The sequence below is a fragment of the Emys orbicularis genome, chromosome 13 (assembly GCF_028017835.1).
Source record: "Emys orbicularis isolate rEmyOrb1 chromosome 13, rEmyOrb1.hap1, whole genome shotgun sequence".
Taxonomy (NCBI): Eukaryota; Metazoa; Chordata; order Testudines; family Emydidae; genus Emys; species Emys orbicularis.
The window spans coordinates 8,829,887-8,846,149 of record NC_088695.1 but is presented as its reverse complement, the minus strand read 5'-3'; the positions used below and the strand labels follow the sequence as shown (position 1 = coordinate 8,846,149).

General features: G+C 49.5%; 1 protein-coding gene across 1 annotated transcript; it reads left to right on the top strand.

The window, feature by feature from the left end:
• The first annotated feature begins 1,618 nt into the window (after positions 1-1,618).
• Positions 1,619-16,048, top strand: LOC135887373 (zinc finger protein 665-like). Its single transcript, XM_065415146.1, has 5 exons — positions 1,619-1,652; positions 4,592-4,705; positions 5,041-5,051; positions 5,586-6,546; positions 15,915-16,048. Exons 1-5 carry the CDS (start codon positions 1,619-1,621, stop codon positions 16,046-16,048), a joined length of 1,254 nt encoding a protein of 417 aa, XP_065271218.1.
• The last annotated feature ends 215 nt before the right edge of the window (positions 16,049-16,263 follow it).

The following is a 16,263-nucleotide window of genomic DNA, read 5'->3' as shown; positions in this document are numbered from 1 at the left end:
TCATTATTCAGAGACAACATTCAGAACATTCCCGCTTCATCACACCCCTCTGAGACCAGCCCAGGGGCATTTTCTCCAGTGTCTGGAACCACTCTGACCATACCAGCGCCTGAGCCTCCAGGTGATGGAGAGACCTGGGGAAAGGGCTGGAGTGGGGCAGGGAAATGACTCTGCACAAAGGGCCCCTTTCAGGGACCAGCTGGGGAGTTTGGCCTACAAGGGGAGGGGCTCCTTGTGTCTGAGAGTCCCAGAGCTGCTGCCCTCAGTGACACAGCTGGGTTGAACCCCCGTTACCAGTGTCAGTGGCTGAGCTGCCTAAGGAGAGCAAAGGCCCAGGACAATTGGGCAGTCACCCGTTCTCCCAGGGTGGGGGAAGAAGATAAAAAGGGAGAGTGGAGAGACTTGAAAGGCAGCAGGAGCAAGAAGTGTGAAGGGAGGTTCCCAGCTCCCAGCCCTGCCCAGATCCATTCCCTGCACCCCCGGGGCAGTCAGCTCTCCTGGGAACAAGGGGAGGAGCTGAGAGAGGAAAAGCCAGTTGCTCACTCTGCTGAGCACGGCACGAGGGCATGACTGAGGGAGACGGGGGAGAGCTAGAGGGGTTACAATACACTGTGGGGCAGTGCCCTAAAGTGACTCCTTTGATTCTGTTCTTTTTCCAGCGTTTGGCTCAGAGATGCTGTTCTGGGAAGGTTTAGAAGGGACATGGTGGGTTTAGTTCTAATGGGGGGGTGGGGGCCTGGCCGGGATGGTAATGAACTAACTGGGTTTCTTCCCAGCATGGCAGAGTCCTAGAATCAGAGCGTCTGTCTGCAGGGAGAGAGCCTGGGGGGAATTAGGGGTTGACATGAACTCCAGCCCCTTATGAAACCTGCCCAATCTTCCTGCTCCTCTGACAGGCTGAGGAATTACGTCCACGTTTCACTTCAGATCGTCCGGTCTTCCAGGAGACAGGGCAGGGAAATGGCTGTGATGGAGCCATCTCAGGTAGGGGATTTTCAGGGAGCTTTTGGTGGTGGTGGTATTGTAGAGGGGTTAATCACCCGGGGTGGGACGGGGTGTGATAAACCTGCTGGAACATGATCAACCGGGGTCTGATTTTCTGAACAGGCCCATTAGTGGGTGGGGGGAGGGGTGAACATTCCCCCATTTCTGAACCAGGAAACACCCCCTTGGGCAGGGCTGGGAAAACTGACCTGACTCCCAGTGCTGGGGCCTGACCCCACTGGCCAGAGGGTGCTGTGAAATATGAAGGGAAGCTGTTGGGATTCCTGTCCCGTCCCCGGCTCAAAGCTCTGCATCCCCTATCAGCCTGTGGCTGGCAGGTGTGTGGGAAATGAGAAGACCCTGCCCTGCTCTGTGTGCTGGGAGGGACAAGGAGCTCTCACCTTCTCCCCACCCCCTGAAGCCTCCTGGCTGCTCTGAGCCGGGTGCTGGGAGGATTCTGCTTCTCTGTCCCTCCTCCCCTGTGACTAGGGGGATTTTGGCTGGGGCAGCAGGTTCTGAGTGGGAATTCTTGTTGTTTCAGATGCCGGTGACCTTCGATGATGTGGCTGTGTATTTCACCCAGGGGCAGGGGGCTCTGCTGGACCCTTCTCAGAGAGCCCTCTACAGGGAGGTCATGCAGGAGAACTACGAGACGGTGACCTCGCTGGGTAAGGGATTCCCGGCCCCTTGATTATTTGAAGCTGGAGGGATCTGCCTGTCTGACACTGGTCACGTTCTTCTCTCATCACTCTCCAGTGAGACCAGGGAGTCAAACCCTAAGGAACATACTAAATCATCCCCACCCAACCGCGCTAGCTTGCAAGGCGGAGAAGTCGTGTATTGTCCAGTCTGTGTTGTTTCTTGGTCGCAAACAGAATCCCTCTTCTCCCTTCTCCTTGGGAACAGCTCCAGCCCTGTGGAGGGCTCTGGGTTCTGCAGGTTTAGAAATAAGCAGGGGTTTAACACTATAGCTGGGTGTGCATCACAGTTCCCCTCAGCTCCCCAGATGTCTTCCTCCCCCAAGGGGGCTCAGTGACCACGTTCCTGTCCTCTTAGATTCCACATTCCCGAGCATAGGGACAGGTTCCGCTCACGGAATGTCCTTTCTGAGAGACGCTCTCAGTCGTCCGCACACCCTGATCTGGTCTGATTTCACTCCCTGCACAAACAACAAGGAGTCTGGTGGCACCTTAAAGACTAACAGATTTATTTGGGCATAAGCTTTCATGGGTAAAAACCTCACTTCTTCAGATGCATAGAGTGAAAGTTACAGATGCAGGCATTATATACTGAAACAGTTTGTCTCTGTCTGAGGGGTTGGAGCAAATTCGGTTGTATCTTAGGACTTTAAAAGTCACTATCATTGAACAAAAAAACTTCAGAAACAGACTTCAAAGAGAAACAGCAGAACTAAAATTCATTTGCAAATTTAACACCATTAATCTGGGCTTGAACAGGGACTGGGAGTGGCTGGCTCATTACAGAAGCAGCTTTTCCTCTCCTGGAATTGACACCTCCTCATCTATTATTGGGAGTGGACTACATCCACCCTGATTGAATTGACCCTGTCAACATAGGTTCTCCACTTGCGAAGTAACTCCCTTCTCTCCGTGTCTCAGTATATAATGAACAAAATGAGCTCAAACTAGCTGCGGGAATAAAGGGAAACAAGAAGACTTTTTATCAATACATTAGAAGCAAGAGGAAGACCAAAGACAGGGTAGGCCCACTGCTTAGTGAAGAGGGAGAAACAGTAACAGGAAACTTGGAAATGGCAGAGATGCTTAATGACTTCTTTGTTTCGGTCTTCACCGAGAAGTCTGAAGGAATGCCTAACATAGTGAATGCTAATGGGAAGGGGGTAGGTTTAGCAGATAAAATAAAAAAAGAACAAGTTAAAAATCACTTAGAAAAGTTAGATGCCTGCAAGTCACCAGGGCCTGATGAAATGCATCCTAGAATGCTCAAGGAGCTAATAGAGGAGGTATCTGAGCCTCTAGCTATTATCTTTGGAAAATCATGGGAGACGGGAGAGATTCCAGAAGACTGGAAAAGGGCAAATATAGTGCCCATCTATAAAAAGGGAAATAAAAACAACCCAGGAAACTACAGACCAGTTAGTTTAACTTCTGTGCCAGGGAAGAAAATGGAGCAAGTAATTAAGGAAATCATCTGCAAACACTTGGAAGGTGGTAAGGTGATAGGGAACAGCCAGCATGGATTTGTAAAGAACAAATCATGTCAAACCAATCTGATAGCTTTCTTCGATAGGATAACGAGTCTTGTGGATAAGGGAGAAGCTGTGGATGTGGTATACCTAGACTTTAGTAAGGCATTTGATACGGTCTCGCATGATATTCTTATCGAGAAACTAGGCAAATACAATTTAGATGGGGCTACTATAAGGTGGGTGCATAACTGGCTGGATAACCGTACTCAGTTGTTATTAATGGTTCCTAATTCTGCTGGAAAGGCATAACGAGTGGGGTTCCGCAGGGGTCTGTTTTGGGACCGGCTCTGTTCAATATCTTCATTAACGACTTAGATATTGGCATAGAAAGTACGCTTATTAAGTTTGCGGATGATACCAAACTGGGAGGGATTGCAACTGCTTTGGAGGACAGGGTCATAATTCAAAATGATCTGGACAAATTGGAGAAATGGTCTGAGTTAAACAGGATGAAGTTTAACAAAGACAAATGCAAAGTGCTCCACTTAGGAAGAAAAAATCAGTTTCACACATACAGAATGGGAAGAGACTGTCTAGGAAGGAGTACGGCAGAAAGAGATCTAGGGGTTATAGTGGACCACAAGCTAAATATGAGTCAACAGTGTGATGCTGTTGCAAAAAAAGCAAACATGATTCTGGGATGTATTAACAGGTGTGTTGTGAGCAAGACATGAGAAGTCATTCTTCCGCTCTACTCTGCTCTGGTTAGGCCTCAGTTGGAGTATTTTGTCCAGTTTTGGGCACCGCATTTCGAGAAAGATGTGGAGAAATTGGAAAGGGTCCAGAGAAGAGCAACAAGAATGATTAAAGGCAGAAAGCACTGGGTTTGTTTAGTTTGGAAAAGAGAAGACTGAGAGGGGACATGATAGCAGTTTTCAGGTTTCTAAAAGGGTGTCATAAGGAGGAGGGAGAAAACTTGTTCACCTTAGCCTCTAAGGATAGAACAAGAAGCAATGGGCTTAAACTGCAGCAAGGGAGGTCTAGGTTGGACATTAGGAAAAAGTTCCTAACTGTCAGGGTGGTTAAACACTGGATTAAATTGCCTAGGGAGGTTGTGGAATCTCCATCTCTGGAGATATTTAAGAGTAGGTTAGATAAATGTCTATCAGGGATGGTCTAGACAGTATTTGGTCCTGCCATGCGGGCAGGGGACTGGACTCGATGACCTCTCGAGGTCCCTTCCAGTCCTAGAATCTATGAATCTATAATGCCTGCATCTGTAACTTTCACTCTATGCATCTGAAGAAGTGAGGTTTTTCCCCACGAAAGCTTATGCCCAAATAAATCTGTTAGTCTTTAAGGTGCCACCAGACTCCTTGTTGTTTTTGTACATACAGACTAACACGGCTATCCCCTGATACTTGACTCCCTGCACAGGATTCTCCATTCCCAAACCTGACCTGATCACTCATCTGGAACAAGGGAAAGAGCCGTGGGTACCCGATCTCCAGGCCTGTGAGGGAAGAGAGATCCCAAGAGGCGCCCACACAGGTGAGGACTGACACACAAACCATCTGGTGAATGAAGGAAAAAGTTGAGAATCCCAAAAATGAGGTATCAGTAAGTGCCCTCAGTTCCTTCCTCATCTCATCCAGGGCAGGGTTGCAGGCAGCAGATATCACTGATATCGCTTCGCATGTGTCCTGTTAACTGCAGGAGTTTCCTGCCCTACTTTCCTTCTCTGTAAAAGTTTGTGTGGGATGTGGAGGCAGAATCCAATTGCTCTGTCTGTGCAGCTTTAGTATGGTGGGTTTTCCCTTGGTGCTATTCCTCTTGATTTCTCCTCAGCACAATGACTCCTGTCTGGATTGTCTCTCTCCCAGCAGGTTACAAGAGAGTGAGTGAGAATAAGGATGGGAATCAACAGCAGGAAGTTTCTGGGCATGGGGGACCACAGGGGACCTTTGTGGGAAGAGCTGAAGAGAAATTTTCCCAGTGCTTGGAACAGGGAGAAGCCTGGGGAAATTGGCAGAGGTCAAAGAGTCTTCTGGGAAAGCCCTTAAGGGAGCAAATGGATGAATTTGTTATATATGGGGAAGGACACAGGAATCCCACAGCCAGGGAGACAACCCCCAAGGAAGACAAACGCTATGAATACCTCAGTTCTGTTACGCTTCAGGCAATAAACACTGGAGAGAAAACACTTCAATGGTTGGACTGTGGGGAAAACTTCAATAAGTGCTCAGATCTTGCTAACCATGGGAGAAGCCACCTGGGAGACAGATCCTCTCAGTACCTGGAGGGCAGGAATTGTTTGATTTGGAAGTCAGCGCTGATTACACATCAGAAAATCCACACAGGGGACAGACCACATCAGTGCTTAGACTGTGGGAAAAGTTTCACCTGGAGATCAGCCCTTGTTAGACATCAGGCAATCCACACCGGAGAGAGACCCCATAAGTGCTTGGACTGTGGGAAAAGTTTCCTATGGAGGTCAGCCCTCGTTAATCATCAGGCAGTCCACACAGGAGAGAGACCCCACAAGTGCTTAGACTGTGGAAAAAGTTTCACATGGAGATCAGTCCTTGTTAGACATCTGGCAATCCACACCGGAGAGAGACCCCATAAGTGCTTGGACTGTGGGAAAAGTTTCATACGGAGGTCAGCCCTTGTTAAACATCAGGCAATCCACACTGGAGAGATACCCTATAAGTGCTTGGACTGTGCGAAAAGTTTCATACGGAGGTCAGCCCTTGTTAAACATCAGGCAATCCACACCGGAGAGAGACCCCATAAGTGCTTGGACTGTGCGAAAAGTTTCATACGGAGGTCAGCCCTTGTTAAACATCAGGCAATCCACACCGGAGAGAGACCCCATAAGTGCTTGGACTGTGGGAAAAGTTTCATACAGAGGTCAGCCCTTGTTAATCATCAGAGAATCCACACAGGAGAGAGACCCCATAAGTGCTTAGATTGTGGAAAAAGTTTCCTGCAGAGATCACACCTTCTTATACATCAGAGAATCCACACAGGAGAGAGAACCCACAAGTGCTTGGATTGTGGGAAAAGTTTCATACAGAGGTCAAGTCTTCTAATACATCAGGCAGTCCACACAGGAGAGAGAACTCACAAGTGCTTAGACTGTGGGAAAAGTTTCACATGGAGATCAGTCCTTGTTAGACATCTGGCAATCCACACCGGAGAGAGACCCCATAAATGCTTGGACTGTGGGAAAAGTTTCATACAGAGGTCAAGTCTTCTAATACATCAGAGAATACACACAGGAGAGAGACCCCATAAGTGCTTGGATTGTGGGAAAAGATTCCTACAGAGATCACACCTTCTTATGCATCAGACAATCCACACCGGAGAGGGACATAAGTGCTTAGACTGTGGGAAAAGTTTCCTATGGAGGTCAGCCCTTGTTAATCATCAGAGAATCCACACAGGAGAGAGACCCCATAAGTGCTTGGATTGTGGGAAAAGTTTCCTACAGAGGTCCGACCTTGTTAAACATCAGACAATCCACACCGGAGAGGGACATAAGTGCTTAGACTGTGGGAAAAGTTTCCTATGGAGGTCAGCCCTTGTTAATCATCAGAGAATCCACACAGGAGAGAGACCCCATAAGTGCTTGGATTGTGGGAAAACTTTCCTATCGAGGTCAGCCCTCGTTAAGCATCAGAGAATCCACACAGGAGAGAGACCCCATAAGTGCTTGGATTGTGGGAAAAGTTTCATAGAGAGGTCAGACCTTATTAGACATCAGGCACTCCACACCGGAGAGAGACCCCATAAGTGCTTGGACTGTGGGAAAAGTTTCATACAGAGATCACACCTTCTTATGCATCAGAAAATCCACACCGGAGAGGGACATAAGTGCTTAGACTGTGGGAAAAGTTTCCTATGGAGGTCAGCCCTCGTTAATCATCAGAGAATCCACACAGGAGAGAGACCCCATAAGTGCTTGGATTGTGGGAAAAGTTTCATACAGAGGTCCGACCTTGTTAAACATCAGGCAATCCACACCGGAGAGAGACCCCATAAGTGCTTGGACTGTGGGAAAAGTTTCATAAAGAGGTCAAGTCTTCTAATACATCAGAGAATACACACAGGAGAGAGACCCCATAAGTGCTTGGATTGTGGGAAAAGTTTCCTATCGAGGTCAGCCCTCGTTAATCATCAGAGAATCCACACAGGAGAGAGACCCCATAAGTGCTTGGATTGTGGGAAAAGTTTCCTATCGAGGTCAATCCTCGTTAATCATCAGAGGTTCCACACAGGAGAGAGACCCCATAAGTGCTTGGACTGTGGGAAAAGTTTCATACAGAGGTCAGACCTTATTAGACATCAGGCACTCCACACCGGAGAGAGACCCCATAAGTGCTTGGATTGTGGGAAAAGTTTCATACAGAGGTCCGACCTTGTTAAACATCAGGCAATCCACACGGGAGAGAGACCCCACAATTGCTTAGACTGTGGGAAAAGTTTCAGATTGAGGTCAGCGTTTGTTAAACATCAAGCAATCCATAAAAGAGGGAGACCATAAGACTCTGGGAAAGGTTTCAGAAACAGATCAGCCCTTCTAAACATCAGGCAATCCACGCACGAGAGGGACCCCCACAAGTGCATAAACTATAGATAAATGTTTCAAATAGATGTCATCCCTTGTTATACATCAGAGAATCCACACAGAGGAGTGACCCCATAACTGTTTAGCCTGTGAAAGATGTTTTAAATGGAGGTCAAAACTTATTCCAAATTGGGCAATCCACACAGGAGAGTGACCCCATAAGTGTTTGGACCATGTGAAAAGTTTCACAGAAAGATCAAATCTTATAACACTCAGAGGATCCACACAGGTGAGAGACCCCATCAGAGTTCAGACTGGAAAAAGTTTCCTACATAGGTCAGACTTTGTTAAAAATCAGCTCCAACCTTTTGAAACATGTTAGAAATGTGTGTAAATGTATTTGGGGCCATTCCAAGAAACAGAGCCTAGAACTTTGAATGTAAACTGGTGTTGTTAAAAAATTGGAAGAAGATAGTAGTGCTGTTGATTAATTGCAGTTAAGTCGCTTGATTAACTCAAAAAAATTCATTGTGATTAGAAAAATTAATCTCGATGAATCACATTGTTAAACAATCGAATACCAATTGGAATTTGTTAAATGTTTTTGGATGTTTTTCTACGTTTTCATATATATTGATTTCCATCACAACAAAGAAGAGAAAGTGTACAGTGCTCATTTGATATTATTTTTTATTACAAATATTTGTACTGTAAACATGCAAAACAGAAGTAGTATTTTTCAGTTCACCTCATACAAGTACTGTAGAGCAATCTCTTTATCAGGAAAGTGTAACTTAGAAACATCGATTATTTTAATGCTATAAGTGCACTCAAAAATAAAGCAATTAAAAACTGTATAGCCTTGAGGTCAACTCAGTGCTACTTCTTTCTCTGCCACTCGCTATGACAAACAAGTTTGTTTACATTTACGAGAGAGAGAATGCTGTTTTGCTTCTAATTTATGATGTCACCCAAAAGTGTGAGAAGGTGTTTGCATGGCACGTTTGTAGCTGGCAATACAAGGTATTTATGTGCAAGATATGCTAAACAGGCATATGTCCCTTCGTGCTTTGGCCACCATTCCAGTGGACATGCTTCGATGCTGACGATGCTCATTTTTAAAAAAAATGCATTAATTCAATTTGTGACTGAACTCCTTGAAGGAGAATTGTATGTCCCCTGTTCTGTTTTACAAACCTTCTGCTGGTGGCATCTGACTCAGTTGATGAAAATGAGCATGTGTTGGTCTGGTCTGCTTTGGATTGTTATCGATTAGAACCCGTGATTAGCATGGATGCATGTCCTCTGGAATGGTGGTTGAAGCAGGAGGGAACCTATGACTCTTTAGAGCATCTGGCACAGAAATATCTTGTGACGCTGGCTGCAGTAGTGCAACGAGAATGCCTGTTCTCACTTTCAGGTGACATTGTGAACAAGAAGTGGGCAGCATTATCTCCTGCAAATTGTTATCAAACTTGTTTTTCTGAGTGATTGGCTGAACAAGAAGTAGGACTGAGTGGAGTTGTAGGCTCTAAAGTTTTACATTGTTTTCTTTTTGAATGCAGGTAGAATTTTGTACAAAATTCTACATTAGTAAGTTCAACTTTCATGATAAAGAGATTGGACTAAAGTAATTACGGTTGGTGAGTTGAAAAATACAATTTCTTTTGTTTTTTACAGTGCAAGTATTTGTAATAAAAATATCAAGTGCTCACTGTACACTTTGTATTGTGTAAAAAGAACAAGGAGTCCTTGTGGCACCTTAGAGACTAACAAATTTATTTGGGCATAAGCTTTCGTGGGCTATAACCCACTTCATCAGATGCATGGAGAGTATTCTGTGTTGCAATTGAAATCCGTATGTTTGGAAATATCTAAAACATCCAAAATATTTAAATAAATGGTATTCTGTTATTGTTTAACAGCGCGATTAATCACGATTCATTTTTTTAATCGCTTGACAGCCCTAGAATATAGTAATTGTAGTAGTCTCTGTTTACCTATATCTTGTTACAGAATGACAGTGTAATCAAAGGGTTCCTGCCTAGGACTGTATTTTGTTAATTCAGAAGTCAAAAGGAAATATTAACATTTAAATGATACTTGGGTGTAATAATGTCCTTATGTATATATCTTTTTAAAGTTTGTGGTAAACTGTCTATGAACAGCTTTATGGATAATTACCTTATGTTAATCCATGTCATTTTATTACCTGTGATGCTTGGGAAATAGGAGTGTATTTCCAAAACCTATTGTTCCCCCAAGGACTGCCTGCTGTCGAGAGGCTGCAAAAATGTCTATATAAACTCTTGGGACCTGATCCTTTCATCTCAGATCTTCTTAAGCTTTATTCGTGGGGAGTTTGAGTTGTAAGACTGAGATCTCCAGTCCTCTCTGGGCCGCCCTGATATTGAACATTGGACTAGAGCATGATGAAATCGTTAGGATATAGATATTCAAGCCTGTCTGTAAAGGCCTATACTTTCAGAATGTAGGTATATGTTTATTATTTAGCTAGTTATAGAGGTATAAAAGAATCTGTGTAAGGCCTTCTCTCACTGTGACAGTCTGAGGCCCTGTTCTTGGGCTAATGCCTTTGGCCAAGCAGCAGAGGCAGCCATAATCTGGGAAGCGAACGGTCACATCTTCACATTCCAAACTAGTTGAAATAAGGCAATCTGGGGCTGTTAGATCGGAACAACTTCCTATCACCTCCAGAGAAAGGGAAGAGCCTAGAAGATGTAAAAGGAATTTTACTTTGATAGCTTTCTGTCTGGTAAGAACTCACTTAGCAATAGACACAGCTGGGAAACCCTTATGTCTTTACAGCTGTAGTTGTGAAAACCTCACTTCTGTATTGTTTTGTCATTCTAGTTACCACTTTGCTGTGTTTATTTGCATGGTCTCTGTCTGGTTCTGTGATTGTTTCTGTCTGCTGTATAATTAATTTGGCTGGGTGTAAACTAATTAAGGTGGTGGGATATAATTGGCTAACTAATCATGTTACAATCAGGATTGGTTAAGTAAAATTTAGGAGACTGATTGGTTAAGGTATAGCTAAGAATATTATATATAAATTAGGGGCATACAGGAAGTAAGTTCGGATTTGAAAATAAGGAAAAGGAACTTGGGTTTAAGCTTGCTGGAAGGTCACCCTAATAAACATTGACTTGTTTGCACCTCCGGACTTTGGGTATTGCTGCTCTCTGTTTATGCTGGAAGGACGGGGTAAGCGAAAGGGTGAAGGAATAAGCCCCCTAACATCTTGGTGCCGTGACTCAGATGCATCGCACTGGATATGTGAGTGGCAGCCTGTAAGTCCCCCTCCTCAACAGTCCTCGCAGCTGCTTGGAGGGGGTATGGCGAACTCTCGTGATGGTAGTTGCGGGTTCTGGCCAGCTGGGATAATGGATTTTTTGAACAAATGGATAAGCAAGAATCAGGGCCCATAGCAGGTGCAGGGGTCTACCTGGGATGAGTTTGAGAAGGAGATGGGGGCGGTTTTGGGAGACCCTAAGGGAAAGGAGTGTAGGAAAAAGGGAATGGTATTACAAGGTTTGTGTGCTGGGATGGCATACTGGGTAAAAAGGGAAGCCAATCTCCTCAAACACATTAAGGCTTTGGAGGGGATTGTGGAACAGCAGTGGATTTTAACAGAAAAATCCGTGTTAGCGGCAGAGGTACCGGATTTGAAAGCACGGGATGCTGCACGGATAAAGGAGTCTTGTGAGGCAATCTGGAGAGAGAGAGAGAGGAACTGCTGGGAAGAGTAGGAGACTTAGAGGAGGAATCGTATCAATGTAAACATTGGGGCAATGGATTTGGAGACCCCAAACCATCCACCCCCTAATGGAGCCGATGGAAACACCTCCACCACCCTACCCTGAAAAAACACTGTACCCACCACTGCCAGTGGACGTTGTAAGCCGGCGATCCACTGTTACAGCCGCCGCAAGAGAGGCTATCCGGGAGGGACTGCAGGAGGCAGGAATAGTGTCCCCGGTTGCAGGGTGGGGGGACCATGCCCCACAAGAAGTAGAACAGGCAGAAATCCGCCCCTTTTCCCTGAAGGACCGGGAGGCATTACTGGGCCGTTTGGGAAAAGTACCCCAGGAGGATTGGGATCAGTTTGTGCTGTGGCTAGTGGACGTAGGCAGGGAAATGGAGGATCTAACTCGTGAGGATCAGGTGATCATATGGCATAGTCTTTTGGGACGGGGCACCTTAGGAATCGATGTGGCAGGACTGGCACACCCATTTCTAATCCCCGGACAGGTGGCAAAACAGTTGTTTGGGGTGTACTCTCATACTGCGGGGATGAATAAGATGAAGCGAATCCCTGGGGAAACAGGGCGGGATACACTTAATTGCATACAGTCATGGGCACGGTGCTGGGTGTATCCCCAGGACGGTCCATGGGGGATACCCCAGACAGGGGCACCATGTCCTGGTGGGGGTGTAGAGCATGGTAGGGGTGTGGAATTGCTGGAGAAATAGTTGGAGCTGAACGATCTGCAGTTTGGGGCATTTAAGGTTGCAGCATCCTGAACTTGCTCCCAATCAGCTACCCCAGTTTCTGGAACAGGCAGATGTGTGGAGGCAGATGCATCGGGGGGAGAGCCAGTCCATGTTGTTATTGCAGGGGATCAGTACAAGGTGGAAAGGGGTGGATCAGCCTGGAGGGGAGGAGGGAGAGGGAGAGGCCGTAGCTTTGGGGCGGGGGGGGTAGTCAGGGATGAGCGGGCAATTATAGAGCAAAGTTCCAGAGACTGCAAGCTCAACTGACTATGCAGGATCTTACCAGATCAGGGGGAAAGTGGCCCAGGAGGCCAGGGGACTGGGACTGCCTGAAATGCCAGACACACAATTTTGCTTGGAGACAGGAATGTGTTCGGGGCCGGGACCCCCAGTTCCCCTGTGAACCAGTGGGAGGGACAGAGGTTGGTGCTGCGACTTAGGGGTGCCCTGGGAGGCATCCTGTCCATGTTCTCAGTTTAGGACGGGACGCGTCTGCTCGCCCCACGCAAAGATCTGTACACAGGTGCTCAGCCGAGTCCCTTCCACCCGGAGAGCCAATTGCAGAGTTGGATGCTGAGGAGTTGCTGATATTCAGAGCAGAGTTTGACCCACTGTTTCCGTAGCATCCCTGCCAGCTGTCAGCCTGCTCCAGCAGCAGGGCTCTCAGGCATGCAGTGAGAGATGGATACACCTGGGGAAAGCAGGGGATACGTGCAAGGGGCAGACAAAGAGTGAGGAGCAGCTGGGGAGGAGAACGGCTCTTCTTGCCAAAAGGGGAAGAGTGGGCAGGGGGAAAGAGGCAGGGGGGAAGGATGGGAGTGAGATGGGGAGGAGATGGAGTGGTGGGCAAGGGGCATGGGATGGGGAAGAGAAGGGAATAGGGGAAGCGGGGGCAGGGAGGGAAGCTGGAGCCCAGCATGTGGCGTCCCCTTGGCAGAAGCTGGGCTCCCCTGTCAAGCAGGCCCATCGAACCCTCACCCTGACAAGCCCCACCTCCCCTGCATCTGTACCCCGATGATCCCCCCAGTCACCCTCCCCACTGAGCCCCAACCACCTGCACCTGGACCCCCATCCAAATGAACCCCACGTCTCCTACATGTAGACCCCCCTGCTGAGCCCCAAACACCTTCACCTGGATCCCCTGCAGAGTCCCATTGCCCCTGCACCTGGAACCACTCAATGAGCTTCTGTGCATCCAGATCTCCCACTGAGCCACCCGCACCCAGATTGCCCCACAGAGAACTCTCTTACCCCACCTGGATCTCCCCACACTAAGTCCCTCTGCACTCGGATCCTGCTGCCAGGCTGAGCCTGCTCACCCACACCTGGTGTGACTGGCACAGGGGGGCAGGGCCCCAGGGTGTTTCTGGGGCAGGCCTGGCCCTTGCGCTGTGTCAGGGTCAGGTGCAGCCTGACTGCCGAGTCCCTGTCCCAGGGTGCGGTGCGGTGGGGTGGGGGGAGGCTGCAGGGTGATCTCCCACCTCCATGCAACCAGTGGCCTTTGCTCCCCACTGCCGTGTTGGAGCCTCCACATTTATTTACTGACAAATAAAATGTGCAGAATTTTAAAATAGTGTGTGCAGAATTTTGAATTGTTTGGTGCATAATCCCCTCAGGAACATGGGTGCTGTGCTGCTGTGATGGTGGGACTGAGGAAGGAGGTGGGCAGTGGGGAGGTCTATGGGCGGGGGGCACTGGGCGACCGGTGTGGTGTGCAGGGTGCTGTGCAGCTGTGGTGGGAGGCCAGCGGGGGAGGTCTCAGGGCGAGGGAGTGCTGGCACAAGGATGGGGCTCTGGGCAGGTAAGGGAAGGTAAGGGGAATCTGCAAAGGTAAGGGACACGCTGGCAGCACAGCGCTGGGCTGGTTTGTAAACAGTGCCCTCTGCTGGGCGATATAGAGTGGGGCCGCTCCTGCCTCATTGTGCCCAGCCCGCCCTTCACTCTGGAGACTGACCATTCCGCCCCCTGCACCTTGCCCCGTGCGGGCCCACAAGTATGTTTGGCACCGTGCCCACGAAAAGTTCATCTGGCCCTGCAGAGTGGGGCTAAGAGTTTTCCTTTTGCCTTTCCGATTGTGTCCCTATTTATTTTATTAATTGCTGTTTTGTAAAAATTACATTTGTTCTGAACTATAGACAATGGTCAGGGAAGAGGTCAGGGTAGCGTCCAGAGTGGAGAAAGGACCCGGAGTGGGGACGCTCTAGCCCATGTCCTGAGTGGTCACAACCAGGTTGGGGGGCGAGCCCCTCAGGAAGCCTGGGCCCAGCCTTGTCGGGGTTATAAGGACTTTGCCACACAGGAGAGTGGAAGGGGAGCCCTCCAGGTGAGGCAGGCTCTGGGTGAAGGAAGAGGGAGCGAGGACTCAGATCCTTCTGCTATTCGATTGCACCCGGGGGGGGGTTAAGTCCTCTCTGGGGGGAGCGATTGCTGGGCTCAGTCCCGGCAGCAGGAAGTGACTGGCAGCCGCTGCGGTGACTCTGGCTCCCAGGCTCCTGGCGAGATCCCCGGCAGCTGGTGCTGGGAGCCCGGAGCCCTGGCTGCAGCCGGGAGAGGGGAATCTCCAGCAGGGCCCTTCCCGCTGCTCCCCAGGAGCCTCTCCCAGGGCAGAGCCCCCAGCCTGGCCAGGGCCCCTTCCCGGCCCGGCCCGGCCCGGCCCCTGCCCCAGGGGGCCCCGCTCGGAGGGAAGGTGAGAGAGACCCGCCCCCCGTCTCACCCGGGCTGCAGGGGGAGGATTTGGCCCCAGGCTGCTCCCAGCGGAGCTGGCTGCGATTCCCTGCCCTGGGCCCGGGAAAGCTGCCGCCAGTTCTCGGTGTGTGCGGGGCGGGGGCAGGATCACTTTACCGCCCATCCTCCCCACCCCCTTCTGCTGCTTTTTGTTTCCCTGCCCCAGGCCACGCTGGTGTGGACGGAGGCTGCAGCTCAGTGAAATCTGAGGGGGACAAATAGGGGGAGCAGAAGGTGGGCCGGGGCCAAACTGAATGTTGGGTGGGGGGCCCAGCTGGGGGCCAGGGAAGGAGAGGGGCCCAGGGGCCTAATCAGGGCTGGGGGCAGCACAGTTGCTGGATCTAGGCTGGTGGGGCCCTGCTGCACCCCCTTGCTTGAAGGGGTTTCCATCCTATCCATGGTTTACAGTTTGGTTCACTGTATCTCAGCACACCCACTGTTAAGATTGTTTCACTCCCCCCTGCCTGGGACTAGGAGCCGGGGATAAGAACGGGATACAGCCAGCGGGGGGGGTGAATCTAGGGCTGAGGGAGGCAAGCCTCCCCCCCTATAGGGGCAGGACCCCAGCCCCTGAGCACCCCCAACTTCCCCCCCCACCTCCTGAGCGTGTGGCCCCAGCCTGAACCCCGGGGGCAGCCTAAGGAGAAGCCTGACCCGCTCCTCACAGGGGCCGTGCACCCCACCTCCACAGTCAGCTGTGACTCTCAGCCAGCTTGGAAAACAGAAGGGTTTATTGGTTGCTGGGAAAACAGCATAGAACAGAGCTTGTTAGCACAGAAATCAGGAGCATTTAGCAAAGTTCATCTGGGGGGGAATCCAGAGTCCCGAGCCCTGGACTCTCCCTTCTGAGTCCCGAACCAAGAGATTGACCCACTTCCAGCCCGCCGTCCTCAGTGATGTCCGGCTGGCCCTCCTCCATGCTTTCCCTTTCCCCCTGGAAAACAGGTCTCGTGGCCTCCCCCTTCTCGCTGTTCTCCAGCACCTTCGCCTGGCTCCTTGCAGAGGACCGGCTCCGGGTTGGCTTGCCAGGATACCGAATTTTGGCCATTCTCTATGCCCAGGGAGCCACTCTTCAGTGACACCTACCCTCTAGAGGTCTCAGCAATGATCACACACCTGTATCCCACCAGCTTGATACTTGAGTAACACATGGGGAGACTGAGGCACACACTCCGTATTCAGAGAAAACATTCAGAACATTCCCGCTTCATCACACCCCTCTGAGACCAGCCCCAGGGGCACGTTCTCCAGTGGCTGGAACCACTCTAACCATACCAGCCCCTGAGCCTGAGCC

What these genes read in the sequence shown, in the direction of transcription:
- LOC135887373 (XM_065415146.1), top strand. Translation starts at nt 1,619, where the DNA reads ATGCAGGAGAACTACGAGACGGTGACCTCGCTGG. An exon ending in CGAGACGGTGACCTCGCTGG is followed by an intron (nt 1,653 to 4,591) that starts GTAAGGGATTCC and finishes CTCCCTGCACAG; the next exon opens with GATTCTCCATTCCCAAACCT. An exon ending in GGGACATAAGTGCTTAGACT is followed by an intron (nt 6,547 to 15,914) that starts GTGGGAAAAGTT and finishes CCTGGAAAACAG; the next exon opens with GTCTCGTGGCCTCCCCCTTC.